At 46.3% G+C, this 23,448-nt stretch overlaps 1 protein-coding gene across 4 annotated transcripts in view; it reads left to right on the top strand.

The window, feature by feature from the left end:
• The window catches only part of CAPZB (capping actin protein of muscle Z-line subunit beta), a 147,114-nt gene that overhangs the window by 42,898 nt on the left and 80,768 nt on the right, over window positions 1–23,448 (top strand). For all 4 annotated transcript variants that reach the window (XM_017851988.1, XM_017851987.1, XM_017851986.1 and 1 more), the window contains exon 2: window positions 21,666–21,755. In XM_017851988.1, the coding sequence (XP_017707477.1) occupies window positions 21,666–21,755 (90 nt within the window). The remainder of the gene's footprint in view (window positions 1–21,665; window positions 21,756–23,448) is intronic.

Here is a 23,448-nt window from a genome sequence, read left to right as displayed (position 1 = left end):
TTATAGTAATAATGTAGCCTGATTGAGACTGGAAATCACAAACACGCGTTAAAGATGACAGAGCCCTTCATCTTTCAGCATTTGGAGCTATCACTGTGATGTCTTTTAAGGGCCCTGTGAATAGCTCTCTTTCGCTTTTTTTTTTTTTTTTTTTTTTTTGAGATGGAGTCTTGCTCTGTCACCTGGGCTGGAGTGCAGTGGCACCATCTCAGCTCACTGCAACCTCTGCCTCCCCGGTTCAAGCAATTCTCCTGCCTCAGCCTCCCAAGTAGCTGGGATTACAAAGCACCCACCACCATGCCCAGCTAACTTTTGTACTTTTGGTAGAGATAGGGTTTTGCCATGTTTGCCAGGCTGGTCTTGAACTCCTCTCCTCAGGTCATCCACCTGCCTTGGCCTCCCAAAGTGCTGGGATTATAGGCATGAGCCACCGTGCCTGGCCTCTCCTGAGCTTTTGAGCAGCTTGGTGCTGCTGGTTTTTTTTCTCTCTGCCTTCTACACTGGGGACCCCACCCAGCATCACTTGGGAAAGACGTAATGTGAAGCTTCTTCAGTTCTGTAGTTCTGAATGGACTGGAGCCACCCTGGGTGTATGTTGTGAAAAAAAGGGGGTGAACATGCCCTGCTCTGTATACTAGGTAGGTACTCAGTGAATGAAGTTGAATGAATGTGCTATACCCCACCTCCCTGAGGCCAAATAAGGTTTCTCTTTCTGCCTCTGAAACACTTTAAAACTCTTCTTTCCCTGTGCTAGGCTGGGCAGCAAAGCTGAGTCCCAGATAAAATGCAGTGTTCCTGAGTACACCCTTATACTTACTTTATTTCCAAGAAATGTCCCCAAGCAAAGACTCCTGTTGTGCTCAGGCGGGCAGTGTGCCACGTGTCCCCATCCTCTGACTGCAGGGAGAGTACAGCCCCAAGGCTGTAGCTGGGTCATGAGCTGCATGGGCAGGAATGCAGGGTGAGCTAACTGGGATTCATGCGTTTTCAGCCTTACTTACGTTTATATGATGTATGTGTTCAAATTGCATGGACTTTCTGCCTAAGGTTTTAGCAGCTGTAACTTTCTTAAAACATGGATTTTACTGTAATAGTCTGTCTTCAGGATGAACTGGAGTAAGTCAGTAGCGTTGGGCGCACGGATGCCTATCTAGACACTAATTCTGAGTCACTCTGCCCAGGGGACCTCAGCTTGGATATCTGCACAAGTCCCTCTCCCCACATTGGTGATAGGAGCACAAACTAAACACCTTGCAATGTAACAGCACCTTGCTTTGAATCTAGTGGTTGCCCTTCAGAACGGTTGGCCTTTGGCTGGACTGGAGTTCACCTTTTCACGGTGAGGAAAAGTTGGGACTGACTGAGCTGTGAGGATTGGATTTCAGGGGAAATGCTGCATCTGCGTAAGAGAGATTAAATAAATAAAAATAAAAAAATTGTTTTTACATCATCTCTTTCAGTATCTATTTCTCACATATTCATTACAAAAGTATATTTTATGGGCCGGGTGCATGGCTCACACCTGTAATCCTAGCACTTTGGAAGGCTGAGATGGGTGGATCACTTGAGCCCAGGAGTTCAAGACCAGCCCGGGTAACACGGTGAAACCCCGTCTCTCCAAAAAATACAAAAATTAACCAGACATGGTGGTATGCAAGCAAGACCCTGCTTCAGAAAACAAAAGGAAAAGAAAAGGTATTTTGTATTAAGGTATTTCCTGAATGGTTCTACCCTGAAGTGCTTTCTAAGCAGGTTATTAGATTTGCAGTCATATGTGTATTTTATGTCAGCTGTCGGGAAAACTGGTAGCACCCCCACCTGGCCATGCTGTGGTCCTGCCCTGCCCTCTTCGTGTCTGGGCAGATGATGTGGATGGCAGCCAGAGAGACTGCTGAGGTTCTGGGTGTCAGGGCCTTGACTCCTCCCGCAAAAAGAAAAAGCACAACCAAAACCAGAACAGAACACTTACAGGGGCTGCTCTCGCGGGAATAAGAGGTGGTTTCTGAAATGAGTGGCACCAGTTAAGCACCCAGTGATCCGGTGGCATGAACCCCTGGGGACAGCTGAGGGCAAGTGGTCTCGGAAGCGTGCCATGTGCAGGACATGGCGGAGCTGGAGTGTCAGCCAGGAGGGAAGCTGCTTGGAGGGAGGCCGAGATGGCTCACTTCAGGTGTCTGAGGGATGCCGTGTGGCAGAGAACTTGCGCATCCTTGAGGTGGTTCTGGACAGAGGACTCTCTGCGGGGGGCTGCAGTGTAGGGCAGAGCTGCCGAACAGCCAGCACTGCGTGACACAGGCTGCCCGGGGATATGGCGCATTTTCCCCATAGTCAAGATCAAGCAGGGGTTGAAACACCTAGTGCTTTAGGGATTTCATACAGGGGAAGTGGGACTCCAAGACCACTAAAACTGAGATCCCAGGGTTCTTCAGGAACAAAAGACCTTTAATTCAAAGACTTTTACTATTAATAATTGATACCATATTTTCCCATATGAATACAAATGTATACAGGTATGTTCTACAGGAAGGAGGTTATAGTTGTCTAAGATGGTTTTAAAACTTTATTCCTGTAAATATAGAACGTTTACAAGAGTGGGATAGTCTTGTGCTTTATCTCATCTTTCTCGTGGGAGTTTTGGGGATAACTTCTAAGAGACGTGTTGCTTCCTGTCCCTCAGATGGGCCAGCCCAAGTCGGGTGGCTTCAGGCAGCTCTCACCCGGGATGTGCCACCACGCTTCATACCTCCTGAATGCTTGTGGCCGTGGGTGGAGCTCCGTGATATTTACAGCATGTAAGAATGAATCCCAACTGTTGAGGGAGTCTGGTTTCCATCATTGATTGGAAACGGATTCTCTACCCCTTCCCCTTGCTCTGGATTTAATCTTCCTATGAGAATGATCTAAGCCACTTTCCTCTGTCAGAGGACAGAAGGGAAACCAGGAGAATGGGAGGGAGTGACCGTTCCCAATGATCTCTGAGGCCACCCAGTGCCCGCTGGCCCCACTGGGGAGTCACGCACAGCACCTGTGCCCTTGCCGCCTTTGCACCCCTCCCTGTGTTGGAGAGCTGAGATACTGAGATGGGCATCTCACGCAGCCTCGTGTGTCCTCTGCTGAGTCTCACTGGGAAGCAGCACAAGAAATGGATGAGGCGGAGCAGACCTGGCCTTGGAATCTGGCCCCATGCATAAGTGAGGATGTTCTTCTTGGCCTTTCTGAGCTTGGCTTCCTCTGAGTGGCGGGAAGACTCATTGGTCATTTTTCAGAGCCCTTTGGTCCAGTCCTCGGCACTGAGACACTTGAGAAAGGCTCCTCTCCACTCAGCATGCTCTGGGGTTACTTCAGTTTATTTCCTAATTGAATTTTCTCATTAAAACCTGCTTTCCCAGATCTGTTTGGCAGCAGGACAGTTTCGAGGTGGTAGAAGAGCGGCCCAGCTTCCTCTGTTTTTCCTTTCCCTAACTTTCTGGAGGCATTATCGAAGCACGCTGAGCCGCACTTATCTGAAGTACACAACTGGATGACTTGTGTTCGTTTCAGTGATAACACACAACATCTGCCTCCCTGCTCTCCCCAGCCTCCCGTCTCTGATCGCGCCCTCCCTAGGTTTCCAGCCTCTTCTTAAGCGGCGATTCCAGCTGGCAGCGCTGTGACAAGTGTTTCCGTAAGCATTCCCACGATCCTCTAAGTGAGGAGCGTGACCTCGGAACCATGTGCCCGGTCCCCTCCCCTGACGTAGAAGGTGGTGGGAGGTAAGAACAATACTTGGATGGATGGATTCCCCGTCTGGGGCACTGCCGGAAAGCTGAGCAATTGTAGGCCATCCAAACACGATCGTTCTCCAGGGATTCGAGGGTTAGAAGGGGAAGGCGAATTGATTTCCACCTTCATGTTAGAGGAAGGAGCCTAGGAAAACAACCCCCTCTGCTTGCTTTCTGAGCTCTCCTACCGAGCCTCCTATTAGTTTTGGTCACAGAACTTATGAGCTAAGTATTTAAAAATTGGCAAATGAAAGCAAGATGTTTTCTCTTTGTGTCACGAAACTCTCCCACTGGTGAGTTTTGAGGCTCGCTTTGCTGGGGTCCCTGGTAAACAGCTTATTCGGTTTCCCTGGGCTGGCGGGAGCAAGGGGAGGTACGTTCCTACCTTTGGAATACTAGAAGGGTGTCTTGCTGTGACAGTACCTGGAATGAGTCTCGTGCCCATGGTGTTCTGTTCCTGATTGCTTTTCCAGTTTCCCATCAAGTCAAGTCTTTAAGACTGCGGAAGGTACACACGCTTTCGAGGCTGGTGGACTTAGCATTCTGTATTGACAAGACCTGAAGACAGGAAGCAATTGATGATGCCTTTTATCTCCTCTATTGGAAATTAACAAGCAACCCACTCAAACACTTATTTGGGAAGGTGTGTCTCCTGGGACTCAGCGGTGTGTGGCCTTGCCTGTGATTTTCGTTTGTAGATGAGGAATGCACTGACTGGACGTTGTTAGGCTTATGATATCCCAGTCTTTGAGCCGGTCAGCACCTTCTCCTCGGATTTCTCCCTCTCCCACCCTCAGACACAGGCTGTGAGGACTTGTGACATTTCATATATTCATGGAAGGCCTTCCTAGTTTAAGGTTCCTTATTGCAAGACTGTTTGTTTTTAATGAAAGCTCTCAGTCAGTGGATTTATATGTCTGGATGAGAAACCTTTTTATCTGTCATGAAACAGGAAAACGCCCTTCTGAGAAACTGAGCGTTTGGCTTCCTAAAGAACCATTGTATCAGCCATCCCTGGGCTTCCACTTTGTAGAGGTATGTGCTGAAACTTGCTCAGCTTAGATCACTGAGCCTAATCCAGCCCTCCTTGGCTCAGACAACTGAACCATCCAGGCTCCGCAGGTCCCAAGGTCTTCCTGGTGTCTGCAGTCCCAGCCACACTGTGCATACACAGAGTCCAGCACTGTTTTCTAGAGGTTGGCAGAAGGCCAGAGAGGTCTTTGTTGTGAAATTGTTAGATTATATCATTTGACTTTTTTGTTTCTTCCTCTTTTCTGTTGACTTAACATGTAGAACATATGCAGCAGTGACTGTGTCCCCGGTATGTGCCAGGTGCTGGATGAGGATGACCCCCACATAATTCTTAAAATAATAGTGCTACGTATGTATAGCGGTTTTCCCCCCTTAGCTATGGGGCATATATTCCAAGACCCCCACTGGATGCCTGAAACCACAGATAGTATTGAACCCTATATGCTTTTCATTGAGGTGCGACAGCAAAACTAGCACAGATTTCTTTTCCTTAGAAGTTTTACAGATAGAAGATTCGTTCTTATCGTAGATCTTAGTCTCCGCATGCAGTTTTTCCCTTCCTTTATTAAATTGAGAAATTACACTTAAAGAAGCACTTTTGTCTTCACTTCGGCATATCTGAATTGCCGGCATCACTACTATTGTGTTTTGGGGCTATTATGAAGCAAAGTAAGGGTGACTTGAACACAAGCACTGCGACACCATGGCAGTGGGCCTGAGAACCCAGCCGGCTCCTGAGTGACTGACGGGTGCATAGCTTGTACAGTGTGGATACGCGGGACAAAAAGATGATTCGTATCCCAGGCAGGACAGAGTGGGAAGGTGCGAGATTTCATCATGCAGAACGGCATGAAGTTTAAAACTTCCAAATTGTTTGTGGAACTTTCCACTTAGTATTTTCAGACCGTGGTTGACTACAGGTAACTGAAACTGCCAAAGAACAAAACTGTAGATAAGGGGTGACTACTGTGTTAGTACCCTCATTTATAGATGGGGAAACTCGAGGCTCAGAAGAGTTTTGTGACTTGTCCAAGGTCATACAGCTGGGACCCGGTGGAGTCAGGATTTGAATGCAGACCATCTTGCTTTCAAACGTGTATCCTTAACTAGACTGCTGCGCTGCCTTCCTCACTTGTGGCTCAACTGTGCAAAAGCAGGTGCTAAGTAACCCACTCCTCTTCTTTTGGAGACTTTAAAACAAAGAGATGGCAGTGGTTCTTAGCACAGGTGGCCTAGCTGCTGGGCTCTGTGGAGTACCTAGTAGCCACAAAGGTTCTGCGGTCAGATGCACCTGCCTTTGAATCCCAGCTCTGCCATCCATTTAAATGTGTAAGCTCACAACTGTCTCTGTACCTCAGTTTCCACATCTGAGACTAATACTGGCACTTAACTTCTTGGTTCATTGTTAAGATTAAATGAGATATTGGCATATAAAGCACTTAGAAGAATGGCTTAATCAGTTTTAGCTGTTACTTTTATCACTGTGTTTTAACCCCTAAGTCAGCGCCTGCCGCGGAGCACCTGCTTAATGAAAGTTGTTAGTAGCAGTTGGTTGTTGTGCTGTGTTTGGCAGAGCCTGCGTTAGGTGGTGATGAGAGTCAGTAATACTGTCCAGGGCTGGGCTTAGTTCCTAGTTATCAAAAAGCTGTTTTGGACCTGGAGCTTGTTGCTTCCCTTTCTTTTAATTCTTTTTGCTCATGGAAGGATGTTAAGCTCCTTCCTCAGCCAGCTTTCTTCTTGAGACATAACACTCAGCGTTTGATTGGGGATGGAAAGAAAGAAGGTTTTGAGCTTGCGAAATATGTCTTGTTGGCAGGATGTTCACCAGCTCTCAGGAAACTTGTCTGTTGATGGAGGAATTATGTTTCCACTTGTAAAGATCATTTTGGCTTCCCCAAAAGAACCAAAAAGGAGTAGCCTTGACTGATTCAATTTTCAGGCCCCGTGGCTACCCACTCTCATGCCTTTAGCTAATGTTAACTCACATAAGTGAGAGAGTGTGTGTATATGTTTAATTCCATATTATAATGAGTGTTTTGGTTTTTTTCCCCTTTGAGACAGAAAAAAAACTTTTTGACTGACTTGATCTTCAGGCCCCTTGTTCCGTGGCTACCTACTCTCCTGCCTTTTGGGTATTTTGTCTCCCAGGCTGGAGTGCAGTGGCACGATCGTGGCTCACTGCAGCCACGACCTCCAAGGCTCAATCTGCCCTCCCACCTCAGCTTCCCAAATAGCTGGGACTACAGGCAGGCCCAGTTAAGTTTTGTATTTTTTGTAGAGACGGGGTTTTACCATGTTGCTCAGGCTGGTCTTGAACTCTTTGGCTCAAGTGATCCTCCCATTTCGGCCTCCCAGAGTGCTGGGGGTCTAAGTGTGAGCCACTGCGCCTGGCTAGAAACATTATAATCTTATGTTTTCTGGAATTAAGTTCTGTGTAAGAGGATGGTGATAATACCTTTTTGTATTTTTTTAACCCTTAAAAAAAAAAAAAAGGCTTGCTCTGTTGGCCAGGTTGGTCTCAAACGACTGGCCTCAAGCTGTCCTCTTGCCTCAGCTTCCCAAAGTGCTAGGATTATAGATGTGAGCCACCATGCCCAGCCAATACCTGCTTTTTTTTTTTAATGGAATAGTTATTGTTTTAGGAACGATGCTAGTTTCTTTACACATATTTTGTGATATTGTTCTCAAAATAACCCTGTAAGATAGGTTTTATCATTATTCCCGCTGAACAGGTGAAGGAATTGAGGCTCAGAGAAGTGAAGGAATTATTCAGACCTTCATTGCTAGGAAATGGCGAGTACAGGCTTTGAACTCTTGTCTGTCTTACTTCCAAGGTCCTTTCTGCCAGCTGCAGACCTGCAAGGACTCTGTCTTTGGTCTTAAATCGAAGCCCAAAGGATGTCATGTTTCAGTCATCTCTGTGCCCAGTGGGTCCTGACATTAATTGGAAGAGGGCAACTTTGTGACAGGTCTTGGGTTAAGTTTGCAAATGTATCATGGGTGGGTAGAGTGTTGCATTGTACATTTCTGTGACTAAAACATGTTAAAAACTTTGGCCATCTATTTAGGGGAGCCAGAGGGCCAGTTGTTGCAGGATTCTGTTGTGCTCTGCTGTGCTGGGCCTGTGGTTGTCAGTGTAGAGCATGGTGCTGTAATAGTGAGTTACCTTTGAGCTGGATAGGGCAGGCCGACAGGGACAAGTGGAGATTGGATAGAGTCTTCTGTATTGATTCACACACAGGCACCTGAAATTGGAGCCTAGGAACCCAGGGAAGTGCTTTGTTGGATCAGTAAGCACTGTGTTCTTTTCCTCAAGCTTCCTTTTGGACATAAGTCAAAAAAACAGCACCACCCCCTTCTAGATAAAATACTTGGATTGATGGAGCCTTCATTTTCTCCAAATCCTTTAAACCTTGCTGCTCTCTCATCAAGACGTGCCCATTTGTGCTGTTTGCAGGTTGAACCGAAGCTTCTCCCCGATGTCTCTGGAAGCCATGTGCAGGGTTTTGTTGGAGTAAACCTATGTCCAAATATTATAGATTTCATCCAGGCCATCTTATAAATCTGTTTGGTTTATGCGAATTGGCTGCTTCTGTCATGAAAAAAGGAGTTTACTTTTCTTAGCCCTCATCAGTGAACACGTGGTCGATGTTTTTCCGAATTGTTTTTTCTTTTAACTGTTATTTGGAAGACAGGAGCACCCTGCTTTACTCAGCTTCCACTTTTGTGAAAGGCTTCTTGAATTTCTTGTGCCATCGAGGGGGAAGTGGACAACATGTATGGCATCCCTTGAAGACGTCTCAGGATTGCCCGTAATTATGTGTCTAACTGCCAGTTGACAAAGTGGAGGGATTAGTCACTTGTTACTTGAAACCAGCCAGGATCATGTGGAGGCAGCAGCTGTAGACATCTGTGAAACATTAATGATCAGACACAAGCTGATTGGCGCCTTGCAGATCTTCTCAAGGAGTCTGGGAAACCATCAACCAGAGAAATTATCTGGGAAAGGCTTTCTTGTTTTTGACAAATCCACCTGCCAGGGATAGTGTTTATGAGAATACAGTCTGTAATCCACAGTGACAGATTTCAGAATTTGGTAGTAGATGGCATTGTCCATAATTTGTTCATCCCAGGAGAAGAGACTCTTTGTCCCTATCTGATTTTGTGAGCTTGCAAGTTGTTCCCTACAAGTCATTAGAGATTAATTTTATTTCATTGGGATTGTTTGACATTCTTTGGAGAATATTTGGGCATGGGAGGGGACCTGTGTTATGACCTTCTGTGTCATTCAGTGCTCTGGGGCAAGTCACTTCACTCTTCAGGGCCTTACTTTATTTATCTGTGAAGCTGGGATAAGAGCCACCTCCTGCAGCTGTTGCAAGGCTCTCCTGAAACCCACAGGGTGCAGCACCTGGCCCATGCCAGGCCACCCTTAGCAGTTGTTAATTTCCTTCCCTTTTGCTTTTGAAATTGGTTTGCCTTTTGGATACCTAGTATTCTTAATAAAGATCAATTCACTTAAAAATCAAAATAGCATTATCTGGACAATATATAAGAATTCTTTTTTTCAAATATTTTTTTGACACAGGGTCTCACCTTGTCACTCAGGCTGGAGTGCGGTGGTGCTATCTCAGCTCACTGCAAACTCCGCCGCCCAGGTTCAAGTGATTCTCATACCTCAGCTTCCTGGGTAGCTAGGACTACAGGCACACATCACCATGCCTGGCTAATTTTTGTATTTTTGATGGAGATGGGGTTTCGCCATGTTTTCCAGGCTAGTCTCGAACTCCTGGCCTCAATGATCTGCCTACCTTGACCTCCCAAAGTGCTGGGATTACAAGTGTGAGGCGCTACACCCGGTCTGGACAATATGGAAATATTCTTAATACTGCCATTGTTAATGCTAATAATGTAGAATTTTATTCAAAAGAGTAAAAGAGTATTTTACTTTTTTTTTTTTTGAGACAGGATCTCATTCTATTACGCAGACTGGGCAGCCTCAACCTCAGGTGATCTTTCCACCCTGGCCTCCTGAGTAGCTGGGACTACAGGCATGCACCACCACACCTGGCTAATTTTACAAGTTTTTTGTAGAGACAGGGTCTCACTATGTTTCCCAGGCTGGTCTTGAACTCCTGGGCTCAAGCGAGCCGTCCACCTCTGCCTCCCAAAGTGCTAGGATTACAGGTGTAAGCCACTGCTCCCGGCCCGAAGCAGTATTTTCTTGGATAAAATCAGCTGTATTCTTAAATTTTGACTGATGATTAAGCTACAGGTTTCTTATCTGAAATGCTTGGGACCAGAAGCATTTTGGATTTGGGACTTCATTGGATTCTTTTCAGATTTTGGAATGTTTGCAGAACTTACTGGTCGACCATTCCTAATCCAAAAGTCTGAGATGCTCATTGGAGCCTCATGTTTGTGCTCAAAAAGTTTTCTATTTGGATTTTCGGGTTAGGGCTGCTCAACCTATATAAGCAGAAGCACTAAAGTGTGTACTAAAGAGATGTGTTTTCTGGTCATGGCTCCTTTCCTACTATGTGATGTCTTGTTTGTTACGGGTCAGTCCAGGCCTCAGTTTTCTCCAGTTTAGATGGTTTTTAGGGTCCCCTTTAGTGTCACATCCCTGTGAATCAGTGTTTTAAAGTTGGACAGGTGGAGGGGTAGGCACACCCAAGAGAAAATGCTCTAGCTCACTCAGTTGGCCAGCAGAGCCAAGCACAGTGCCTGAGAAATGTGGCAGAGAGCCCCCCTGAGCAATGAGTGTGTCGGTCATCATGTGACCCAGGGTTTGTCTGTGCATCAGGTTGGCCCATTTGCTTTGTGTATGTTGTAAAAAGCAGGCAGTGATTGCCTTTAGGTGGAGCTGCTTGGGAGCTTCAGCACTCGGCTCAGGGATCAGCAAGCTCCCCGAGGTGCTGGTGTGGGTGGGCGGCTGCCAGCTGTGTGTTGGGAGTGACTAGAGTTGGAGGGTGCAGGGGTAAGAGACATGTGCCTTAAAGGGGAAATAGAAGAACAGCAGAATAAACCCCTGCATACTCTCCTTGCTGGGCAGCGACTGTGCTTTGCCAATTAAAACGTGCTTGTACAGCCACCCTCCTTTGGCACTCTGGATGGCTACCTCCTTTTTAAGAAGTTTTGTCGTTTCGCCAGGTTCAGCAGGTAAACTTTGATCTCTGCAAAGGAACTGTTCTGTGTTCAGCAATTAGAGGTGTCGGAGTGTAAACAGTGAATTGGTTATCCAAAAAGCTACAGCAGAAGTATAGCTCCGATTCCTGAGTGTGACTCATTTCGGATATTTCACTTCCTGGAGGGATGTGTAAGGGAAAAATCAACTGATGGCTGTTGTAGAGTTTGACACAGAGCCTGTGTGTAGGTTGCTAAGTTTTCCTCTGGAATAAATATGCCAGGGAGAGGCACGTGGAAATTTTCGTTGCTGGGGAGGGTGTCAGGGTAGTTTGGGGACTCTGCTAGTTAGTGCTGCCACAGTTGCCTGGTTTCGATGGTCTCAGATGGGGTTGGGAGCACCAGTAAAAAGGGAGAAGTTTCAAATAGTTGAGATGGTGGAAATATTTCTTGATGCTGTCCTGGGCTGGGGAAATGGAGCAGAGGGCTTCAGAAAGCAAACTGCATGAGGGAGTTACTAGAGTGTGGGAAAACAAAGGGAAGGTGATCTTCCATGGACACATGTGAAATTCCTTCAGCTCTGTCACTGCCCCTCCTCTCCTTGTGGCTTCAGGGAAACCATGTGCTGCATCATACTCAGGGCAGGGGCGGTTGTGTGGAGTGAGTGCTGTGCAAGCCTGCCCTCCTTTGTGGGTGCTTAATGACTTGGAAACTGACATAACACTCCGCCTACCTTTCTAGAGACTCCTGGCAGCCTGAATGGAAAACCTGTGTCAAGTGAGGGAAAAATCCAGGCGGAAAGGGCCCTCTAGCACCTAAGGAATGTTATGTGAAAGTCCTGGCAGATAAGCCACGTGCTTTACTCTCTGGGAGAGTTCCTACCCTTTATGGAGGATGCTCTGTGGGCAGTGCCCTTATGGCCCAGACGTGGTACCTCATTCCCAGTGGCCCGTGAGGTAGACAGTACCGTCAGGCCCAGGTTTTAAAGAAGACTGAGGTTCCAAGGGATGAGGTGGGGACGTGCTTACGCAGGCTGTATGGGAAAGTAGGAATTATTAGTATATTGTATCTGTTCCTTTAGAGTCTTGAACTTCTTTAAGAAAAGGAAGACGTAATCTTCATATAGTGTCAAGGTATTTACAAACTATTTGTGGGTTGTGATTCTGGACCCCAAGTTTTCAACCTGATTTATTCTTTCTCTTAAAGTTTCTTTTTTTTTGTTTGAAATGAGAGTAGATTTCTAATTTTCTGGATTCTCAACCCATAGCAGATTAGAAGCAACATATTCGTTGAGGAAGTGTAGCTGACAGCCTGGCAGAAGCAGCAGATAAATGTAAAAAGCAGACACAGGGCTACGTTCCAAGAATGGCTACTCATACAGTGTCCTTAGGCTAATGAGAAATGGTTTCACTGTGTTCATTGCGTTGTCCTGTGATAATTTGCATTATGTAAAAATGTAGAGCAGGTAATACATTTTAGAGAGATTGCTGTCTTCTAGAATTTTTTTAAAAGTTGATACCTTGATGACCTGAGCAAGTCACTGGGAGGACCAGTCCTCGAAAATAATGGGGTAGCTGGGATGCTGGGCGTTAAATGTAGGAGGATGGTGTAATTCTTTCCTGCTGTTTTTTTCTGGCTGTCCTCTATCTTAGGTCACAGCTCCTTGAGGGCGAGAATCACATCTCACTGTTCGGCTGTGTCTGCCAGTCACTTACACAGTCCCTGGATGAAAGACTCACGGGGGAGAAGGGCTCGGGGCAGAACTAGGCCTCGAAACATGAAGAAGATCCGGGTTTAGGTGCGGATTTTGCGTCTGTGTGTGGAACTTGGCAAAACTTGGCGCTGGACCTCATTATGCGTTGTAAAATGAAGGAGCAGGACTCACACGAAATTGAGATGTCAGTCCAGATCTAATTTCTGTGATCCCAACAGTTTTTTTTAAAGGAGAGACTTGTTTATAAGAAAAAAAAGAGAGAGACACATAAAGCAGTTATGTTTTCATGGTAATCCAAATGACCTTAACAACATAGCCACTGAATTGTTCACTTTAAAATGGCTAATTTTTCTTTTTTTGGGGGGGTGAGTGGGGGGCAGGAATAGTCTCACTCTGTCATCCAGGCTGGAGTGCAGTGGCATGATCTCAGCTCACTGCAGCCTTCACCTTCTGATTTCAAGTGATTCTCCTGCCTGAGCCTTCCGCATAGCTGAGATTACAGGCGTCTGCCACCATGCCTGGCTAATTTTTGTATTTTTAGTAGAGATGGGGTTTCACCATGTTGGCTGTGCTGGTCTTGAACTCCTGACCTCAAGTGATCCACCTGCCTCCACCTCCCAAAGTGCTGGGATTACAGGCATGAGCCACTGGGTCCAGCCCTAAAGTAGTTAAATTTTATTCCTCAAATGAGATAGGAGTTTGTTTCTCATATAACAACAAGTCACCCATTCTGACCTGTTGTCCCACCTTGGATGTCCAAGGTGGGCCGTCCAAGGAGCCAGGCTCCTCCTTCATGTTGCCCTGCCGTCTCCCAGGGTTTTATATTTGTCTGTATGGTCAGAGTAGGACTAGAATGGTTAATTTTATGTTGCATGTTTTTTTTTAAAAACAAAACAAACAAAAAAACCTCAATTTAAAAAGATGACATTGACTCAGCTATGATGGTAGACAGCAGACCCCAAAAGGTTGAAGGAGGCTTGGTCTGCCAAGTGGACTTCCACCGTGGCTGTGATTCCCTTGATAGCTTGGGTATTGGATTTTCCCATGGGAACAGAAAGTCATCCAAGGGGTATGTGTGTGTTTGTGTTTGAGGCATCTCCCTCCTGCGTAGCTATCATCACATCCCAGAGGACACTCAGGCAGTGGAGGAAGCACTTTTCTTTTTATTAATCTGAAATGTGCGGTTTTCCAGAGTGACCTAAAGATGAGTGGTCGGCTGGGCTGGCCCAGGATTCCTTCCCCAAATTGCCCCCAGCACAAACTGTTCCCGGGCCACATGTCAGAAAACAGATTCGACGTTTAAACAAAGTTGCTTATTAGGTCACAGATTATACAAGACAAACCATGGTTAAGTGAGACTCCATAAATTTGTGGTAAGTCATTCTGGGCGCCAGCAGAGTTTACCTTTGTGCTGTCTATGAAGTTATTTTGCTAAGCCTCTTGGGAATGTAAACGAGTGAAGGTCTTGACGAACTTAAGAACAAACTCTGAGGGTCTTGAAGCTTTGGTTGATTGTTTATGTACAGACAGATGCTGTTAAGCACAAATCTGCCTTAACCAGCCACTACAGCAGGCCAAGCAGGACCTCTGCTTGCAAGCATTAGCAGTTTGAGTTACTGCCTGTGCCTGTCTTTGAAATTAAAAACAGTGGGTTTTAAAAGCACACACAAACCACACACACTCCGGGGAGGCTGTGGCACCATCCTCTAGCAGTTGGCCCCAGCTAGGAAACTTAGTCATCTCAGGCTCCTTGGGCTTCCTCCCATTTCCAGTAACTGACCTCGTCCTATCTGTTCTGACCTTAAAGTCTTTGGCTCTCCTCCTCTCCGGCCATCCAGCCAGAGACCTGGTTGCTGTAGAGGCTCTTCTGCTGGCTCTTCTGCCCCCAGCTTCGTCTCTGGTCAGGCTGTCTCCCCAAGGTCACCAGACAAATTATTCTGTGTCAGTTACTATTGCCGTCTAACAAAATCACCCCAAAACCTAGTGACTTAACATAATAATTCATTTCATTGTCTCTGATGGTTTCTGTGGGTCAGGAATTCAGGAGGGCCTTGGCTGGGTGGTTCTGGCTTGGGGTCTCCTGCTATTGCAGTCAGATAGCTGAAGCTAGAACAGTGGGAGCCTTGAGCACCTGGGGGCTCCGTGGGCCTCCCTCTGTCCATGGAGTCTCAGGGACTCTTCTGCATGAGGTGGCCTCAGGGCAGTTGAGTGGGCTCCAGGCCTGTGTGTTCAGCAGGCAGAGAGAAGCTGCATTGTCTCTTGTGGGCTCACAAGTCATAGGGCATCATTTGTGCTGGGCTCTGGTGATAAAAAGTTACAAAAGCTCCTCCGGTTCCAGGGTGGAGGGGTCACAGACCTCGCTCCCCACCATGTGGGAGGAGTGTCACAGTCATGATGCAGGAGGAGCATGTGGTCTGGGACTGCTTGTTATGGTCATTTTTAGAAAATATAATCTGCTTCACCTTCTAAGTCACAACAACAGTCGTCATTCCCTGTGGAAAAATCTCTAGGGGCTCCAGAACCCTCACAGAAAAGTGGATTTTAAAGAATGTGGCACAGATGCCTTACCTATAAACTGGACAGGAGCAAAAAACTGAGAGAGAAGTGAGGTTCTGAGCCTAGCTCCTAGGGCCAGCTTAGCTGCCCCCTGAGTAGTTTGGGTGTGATCTGGCCCTTGTGACAAGGCCCCAGTCACCTTCCCAGGCCACCCCCCATGGTTGCCCACCTCCTCCACGCACCTGGCTCACCTTTCCTTACCCTGCTGCACCTGCTGCCTGGAAAGGCACACCTGCTCATCCAGGACTAAACCGCTCCTGTGGCCCCTTCTGAGACATCTTCTGGGGCTCCCTGCCCTACTTGGTGGGAACCTCTACTCTGACATTGACATTGTTGTGGATGGTGTGTTTACCAGACTTGGAGTGTAGGGACTGGTTACGTCTCACTTGATGACGGTTTCCAAATCAGACTTTGCCCTGGAGTTTGCTTAGTAGGCCAAGTTTTCCTGTATGCAGATGATTTCACAATACTATCAGATGTCTGAACACTGTAGCAGATATGTAGGGTTTTATTTGAGTGATTTCTTATTCTGAGAAATTGTTTTAGTCCATATTGATGGTTGTTTTATTTATTGCAGGGTGATTTAAGCAATTTTATGCTTTTTCTTTAAATCTTATGAAAACAAAGTGAAATATTTCTTATCTCAGTTTATATACCAAAAGAAAAAAATAACACACACACACACACAAAACTCCTAAACCTACCCCTTGGAGCCTTGCCAGCTTAAAGTGGGGTAACTGTCCCCTCCTTATTATTTGACATCCTAACAAGGACTCTTCCTTGATTTTTTTTTTTTTTTGAGACGGAGTCTCGCTCTGTCGCCCAGGCTGGAGTGCAGGGGCCGGATCTCAGCTCACTGCAAGCTCCGCCTCCCGGGTTCACGCCATTCTCCTGCGTCAGCCTCCCGAGTAGCTGGGACTACAGGCGCCGCCACCTCGCCCGGCTAGTTTTTTGTAGTTTTAGTAGAGACGGGGTTTCACCATGTTAGCCAGGATGGTCTTGATCTCCTGACCTCGTGATCCGCCCGTCTTGGCCTCCCAAAGTGCTGGGATTACAGGCTTGAGCCACCGCGCCCGGCCTGATTTTTTTTTTAATACTGATTTTGACTGCACCATAAGCTCCATGAAGAGCAGAGACTTTTATGTTGACTACTCAGCATCAAAAACAGTTCTTGTTACCTAGGAAACACTCACATAAATGATCAGATGACTAATTGAATGGGCAGAGAATTCCACAGGGTGAGGAGGAACGGTCCCTCTTTTACTATTTACCTTTCCACCTGGAGCACACCACTGGGAGGTGGAACTGGTGAAGCTCACTTTATAAAGGAGGTGCCTGGACCAGTCAGAGTTTTGAAGGAGCTGGCCTGTGGAGCCTAAAGAGCTCTTAGCCCCCGGGTGACAGTTTACTCCCTCTGACTGGCCTTCTGTTTATTTTGTAGCCATGTGAGGGAGGGAAGTCCTAGGAAAATAATTGACACAAAGAAGTACAAATCAGTGTATGGTGAACTGTGCCTTGTCTCTTTGTACCTTCTCTGTCTCATTATTGGACACACCACTTGGCCTTGTGGTTACTTGCTGTTTTATGGACAATTGGTTCCTTGAGGCTTGGGACTGGGTCTCATTTGTTGGGCCAGATTCAGGGCCTGGCCCAGGGTTGGCACTCAGTGCACAGTTGTTGAATGGTAGCCCAGTTGCTGGCCTGCAAGCGGCCAAATCCAGGATGATATGGTCTTGTTTTGAAGGGTGTGGCGGTTGGGTGTGTCTACTCTCGCAGTAGGATAGAGGGCAGTCCATCTAGAAGGAGTCTTAGAGTTCATCTGGGCCACATCCCAGGCCACGAGATTAAGTGAGCAGTCCAAGGAACACAGATATCTAATGACAGGGCATACCTTGGACCCTGGACTCCCGAGTCCTAAGCCCTCTCTTTACTTGTTCTTTCTTGTATTTTTTTGACCTGTTCCGTTTCTGTCATGGGCTGGTTCACCCCTCCTTAGGCAACCTGGTGGTTCCCTGCTTCCAGGAAGTCACCATATTGATGCCAAACTTAGCGTAGACACCCGACGGGCATAGTGCACTGCAACCCAGAACTCCTGGGCTTGAACGATCCTCCTGCCTCAGCCTCCCAAGTGGCTGGAACTACAGGTGCACACCACCACTCCCTGCGTACTTTGTATTTTTTTCTATTACCTTTAAAAAAAAGTTTAGATATCTGATAATCATAACTTAAGCATCACGATTATGATGAATACCCTTGAACCTGCCATTCCGTGTGAGACCTAGCTTTCATCTTCCTCTCGTGGCTTCTCTGGAACTGCTCTTCTACTCTTCTTAAATGTTGTATTTATCATTCCCTTGTCTTGGCTTAAAGAAAAAAAAGCCTTGTTATATTAGTCTAAAACGCATGTCTAAATAATAAGAGTGTTCATGGCCAGGTGCAGTGGCTCACACCTGTAATCCCAGCACTTTGGGAGGCTGAGGCAGGTGGATCGCTTGAGCTCAGGACTTTCAGACCAGCCTGGGCAACATGGCAAAACCCTGTCTCTACAAAAAACAGAAAAATTGGCTGGGCACGGTGGCTCATGCCTGTAATCCAGCACTTTGGGAGGCCGAGGTGGGCGGATTGCTTGAGGTTAAGAGTTTGAGACCATCCTGGGCAGCATGACAAAACCCCATCTCTACCAAACTACAAAAAATTAACTGGGCATGGTGGCCTTCCAGCTACTTGGAGGGCTGAGGTGGGAGGATGGCTTGAGCCTGGGAAGTCGAGGCTACAGTGAGCCATCATTGTGCCACTACACGCCAGCCTGGGTAACAAAGTGAGACCCTGTCTCAAGAAAAACAAAAATTAACCAGGCATGGGGGCGTGTGCCTGTAATCCCAGCTACTTGGGAGGCTGAGGTGGGAGGATAACTTGAGCCCAGGAGATAGAGGTTGCAGTGAGCTGAGCTTGTGCCACTACACTCCAGCCTGGGTGACAGAGTGAGAGCCTATCTTAAAAAAAAAAAAAAAAAACAACGTTCACTATTGCTTGTTTTTGAGCTTTATATAAAAGTGGCAGCATCCTAGGGTGGCCCCTGGGACTAGCCCCCTCCCTCCGTCCCCATCGTTCCATTTCCGGGGTCACTTATGTCGTTGCTTGTAGCTGAAGGTCATCCACATCTGCTTCATTCTCCGGTGCCGTTTCCTATTTGGACCCCTTAGGGTTTGGGATGACTCCCAAGCAAATGGCTCCAGTTAACTCTAATTTTAACGTCTTACAAGCTGTCATTAAGCTTTCCCATGTTGCTTCACTTATGGGAAGCATTTAGTCATTTCCTCATTGAATGATAGTTAAACATCCTTAGCCCTAGAAATTTGTAGTGAAACATTTCCAATTAAGATTAATTGGGATTAATGCAAAATACGAGTCAGATCGTTTCGTAGTGGTATTCTAGTGCTGTCAACTAGATACAGGCCGACAGAGGACTCTCTAGCCCCCTTGCGGGGTGAGGATGTGATCAGCATATTGGAACTGGGGTTGTGAACAGGCTCCGAAGAAGGATTAAAACAGCATCTTTCACCTTGAGCTTCTCTGGTCAACTTAGGTCTTTTCCTGGATAACACTGCTCAGTTTCTGGTTAATCCCTTCTATGTTCGTTCTGCCTAGATCACAGTTTCAAATTAGACAGGCTTCCTTATATCTTAATTTGCTTTTCATTTATAAGGAGGATTGCTAATATCTGGTTGAGATACTTTCTGAAGACCAGAAATTTTTAGGGGTTTTGTGTGGTCTTTAAATTAGAATTGTATATAAAATGTTTCTCCGCATGTGCACTCTTCTTGAGAGGGACTTTATCGTCTATCAGATTCTGGGAATCTGCAGCCCCCGAAGCAATTATTTTTAGCCCAGGGCTTCTCAGCCTTAACTCTATTAACATTTGGGCCAGGTGATTCTTTGTTGTGGGGAGGCTGTGTATCACGTTTGGGGACATTTAGAAGCATCCCTGGCCCCTACCCATTAGATGTCAGTAGTGTCTTCTCTCCCAGTTGTGACAAAAATGTCTCCATACATTGCCAAATGTCTCCTGGCAGGGTTGGTTGGAGGTGTGTGTGTATGTGTGTGCGCACGTGTGCAAAATCATCCCTAGTTGAGAAATACTAGTTTATACCTTTTGACGAGTTTGACTTGAATCATTTAGGGTTTTCTATTCTTGCTCAGCCAAGAGAATATATAGCTATTTATTGAGTTTGAACATTAGCTCTAGTTTAAGGGGAGCAAGAGAGAGAGATCCAGGGCTGGGTTGAGGGGCAGGGAGGTTGGGCAGGGGGATCATTTAAAATTTTAAAATATTTAAAGGTTGTATATATATTTGTATGCACGCAACATTCCCTAATCATTAAACACATACTGCTGTGTATTAAACATCTCACATGCATTACTAAATTATTGTAACTCTCTAAGGAAGATACTGTGTTCCCATTTTATGGATAAATAAATAGAGCCTTCTAGAGATTAAGCAACCTGCCCAAGGCCATAAGTTAATGAATGGCAGTACTGGGAATTGAATATGTCCCTCTAGAGTCAAATCAGCCTATCTGTGTGTTCTGCCCTAGACATGGTGTTAAAATGTCCTCTCATGCCAGTGGGCCAAACCCGTCACTGTGGCCTTGGCTGACATGTTGGCATAGAAGTGCGTGGCACAAGTGGGGAATTCATGTTGCTGGCATTAAGCAAAACAAGTGGTAGAGTTTCTGGGGTGGTGTTTTTCTTTACTCTTTGCAGGAGAGCCAGTTCATTGTGTGTTCCAGGATGAACTGTCACTGATAGCCATTTTGAGCAAGGGACAGGCTTTTTCTTTTCTTTCATTCTTTTTTAAAACAGCCGGCTGTGTATGCCATGTCAATATCTTGTTTTTAAAAACATGAAATTGACTCTCCTTAATAATGTGTTATGTCTTTGGTGACTATGAAGTGGGTCCTTGTCCCACAGCCTACTTGTGGTTAAGAGACCTGGATTATAAATGGTAATATTCATAAGTTGCATTTCATTAAGGCCAAATGTGGCATTTTGAGGATTGCTTTGTGTATTTTATGAGGCTGTAGCTTGTTGATTTAGGCCTTTCAAAACCCTGAAATTGGTCTGAGCAGAGCAGATTCCAGATACAAATTAGATAGTGCCTCTCTGCTTGGGTAGTGTTGGGGACTCCATCTGCCTTACTTGGAGTCACCTGTACCTCTTAGAGTTGCATACACAGGTCTTCACCATTGGACCTGGCCCACCTTTCTCACTTTATTTCTTGTCTCATCTCCTGAGGTCTAGCCTTCCGTGTTAGAACCCACTGTGCATTGAATTACTTTGCACTTTACCAGCCTCGCCTCTGCTCAGTTCTCTTCCTTTCCCCCTCCCTTTATTTATCTCTTTTTTATATATTTATGGCGACTGGCACATGGTGGCTCTTAGTGAATATTTGCAGCATATGTACTGTGAGGAGAGTACTGTGAAGCACAGGACACATAGCTTTAAAAAGGTGCTTGGGCTGGTAGTTCATGCTTGTAATCCCGGCACTTTGGGAGGCGAAGGCAGTTTGATTGCTTGAGCCCAGGAGTTCAAGACCAGCCTGGGCAATGTGGCAAAACTCCATGTTTGTCCCCCCAAAAATATAAAAATTAGCCAGGTGTGGTGGCATGTACCTGTGATCCCAGCTACTTAGGAGGCTGAGGTGGGAAGATCACTTGAGCCTGGGAAGTGGAGGTTGTAGGGAGCCAAGATCGTGCCACTGTACTCCAGCCTGGGTGACACAGCAAGACCCTGTCTTTAAAAGAATTAAGAACACTTTTTAAAAGAGTGCTTGATAAACAAGGGTCATAGTTGTCTTTCCAGTCCTCTGCTGCTGCAGTGACATAGTTTACTGCATTTGCAGTCCACTTTGCTGGGTGGAGTGAGCTCTTGACTAGTGTAGTTCAGGTCTTAGTGTCCTAAGTTTCCATTGAATGAATGAAGCACTTTTAACCCGTGTGCATCTTGCCACTTGTTCTTTGCCTGGCTTTTCCCCCTTGCTTGGAGCTCATCAAGGAACCTGGCTTGGGGATATTACCTGATGTTTATACCCAGGTTACAACAAAGGGCAAAAGTAATCCGCTACTCAAGTGTGCTCACTATGGAACCAACTGGGAGGCACAACATCTGCAGCTGCCAGGGCCTGTTGAGCAGAGCAGGGGAGCTGGCGAGGGAGCTTTCTGACGTCTCCAGCCTGCTTCCACTTCTTTCAGGGTCTTTTGGATGCCCCCACTTGAGACAGAGACTGCTGTCAAAGGGGAGCAGATAGCCTGCACAGTCCCCACCTCCAGGCTACCAGCACACAGAGACCTGGCAGAGGGCCCACTACACGGCTATTTGGGTTTTAGAATGCCTTGGACAAGCATGCTTTTTAAAAGGAGTTTTTGATATTCCTTCTGGCAAAAATGACTGATGCACTTTTATTTCTCCCTCCACAGAGTGATCAGCAGCTTGACTGTGCCTTGGACCTAATGAGGCGCCTGCCTCCCCAGCAAATCGAGAAAAACCTCAGCGACCTGATCGACCTGGTACGTGCCTCCTTCATATGGTTCCATTTGAGACTGTGGCTAAGAGTGGGTTGCTTTTGTGTAGCTTTTTCCATGCAGAATTCACAACATAGGAAACCTTTTCTCTCCCTGGCAGACCATGCCACTGAACTATGAGATTCCTCCAGGCAGAGAGAAGATGGGTTTCATATGGTGGTCTGTCGTTCAGAACCATCTGTGTTGATGAAACCCAAGTTAGGAGTTCTGAAGTTAATGACAGTCTGCTCCCTCCCCACCTGCCTTGTCTTCAGTTTCTAGAAGCGTGCATTTAGACGTGGCGGGGAAGAGGCTATACCCATCCCACAGGCATTTGGCAGTGCACGCAGGCCAGACACTATCAGTCTCTGCTATTGTGTGAGTTTCTCCAGCCAACACAGTACAAGCGTCTACCTGTAAGATGCTTCTGTGGCTTCATTTCTAGTTTGAAAAGGTATAACAAGCAAAAGTTGGCTTGTTAAAGGGCACGTCACATCTAGTTTTTAAATATTCTATTCATTTTCATAGATTTTTATGCTCAGAATGATTGGTCTCAAGATGTTGCCTCAAATTCACTAGCACCATATTATTCGAGAGGGCCCAAAATATTCAAAAACATCTATAAAGCCACAGGAAATATTGGAAAGGAATAAAATCAGGTCTTAAGAGACCAACGGAATCACCCTGATCACTTGGCAGTGAGTTCTGGTGCTGGGTTTGGAACGCGAGTCCCTGAGTCTGGTCCTCTGTTTTTTCTGTTGTGTCCCATGTGGTCTTGGATGTGATTATCCATTGCCAAGCATGGCTCATTAGTGAGGTATCTTTTTAGAGCGGGTTGGGAACTTGTTCATATGCTGTAGTGATTTATTTAATTCCATTGGATGCATTCAGAACAGTTTTACTAGGAAAAATATATGACTGCTAGGAGAGGCACGCATGTCATTCACAGAGAAAACTTTATACAGCAGCCTGAAAGGTCTGCACAACCACTATTTGTATATTTATAGGGATGCAAACTCCCAGCTGAGAGGCAAATGTGTGACACAGAGCAGAGCCTGTGGAAGGAGTTGGGAATCTGTTGTATCTCTTTCATAGTAATTCAGGAAATGGGAAGAAAGAGGTTTCTTGAGGTCACTGGCTGCTCAGAGAGACAACTGCACGTGCTTCTGATGTAAGCGGAGAGAAGGCAGGTATCAAAAAGAGAGGGCCCCGCCAGACAGTCGACATTTCAGATGGGTAGTAACGTAGTTGTGATGCAAATGAACCCGCTGTGTGCTCAGGATCAGGGGTCCCCAGCCAGGAACCAGCGAGTGAGGAAGATCATTGAAGTGGGCTTGGCGGGATCTGGAGGCATAGGCTCCTGTGGAAAGGGCAGCTGCCCGCGTTACTCCCAGTGCTTGTTGCCCTGTTGGAAATAGAGCCTCTGTTGCTCATTTTCACGTTTTTCTAGAGGAGCCATTTATTTGGGTTTTTTGTAAAATTTCCTGGTTTTTTTGTTTGTTTGTTTGTTTTGAGACAGAGTCTCATTCTGTCACCCAGGCTGTAGTGCAGTGGGGCGATCTTGGTTCACTGCAATCTCCGCCTGCCTGATTCAAGCAATTCTCCTGCCTCAGCCTCCCCAGTAGCTGGGATTACAGGCGCCCACCACCGTGCCTGGCTGATTTTGTATTTTTATTAGAGACAAGATTTCACCATTATG

Source organism: Rhinopithecus bieti, unplaced genomic scaffold (assembly GCF_001698545.2).
Source record: "Rhinopithecus bieti isolate Rb0 unplaced genomic scaffold, ASM169854v2 scaffold_33652, whole genome shotgun sequence".
Taxonomy (NCBI): domain Eukaryota; kingdom Metazoa; phylum Chordata; class Mammalia; order Primates; family Cercopithecidae; genus Rhinopithecus; species Rhinopithecus bieti.
The sequence above is the reverse complement of the archived record's forward strand: the minus strand, read 5'-3'. Positions and strand labels throughout refer to the sequence as shown.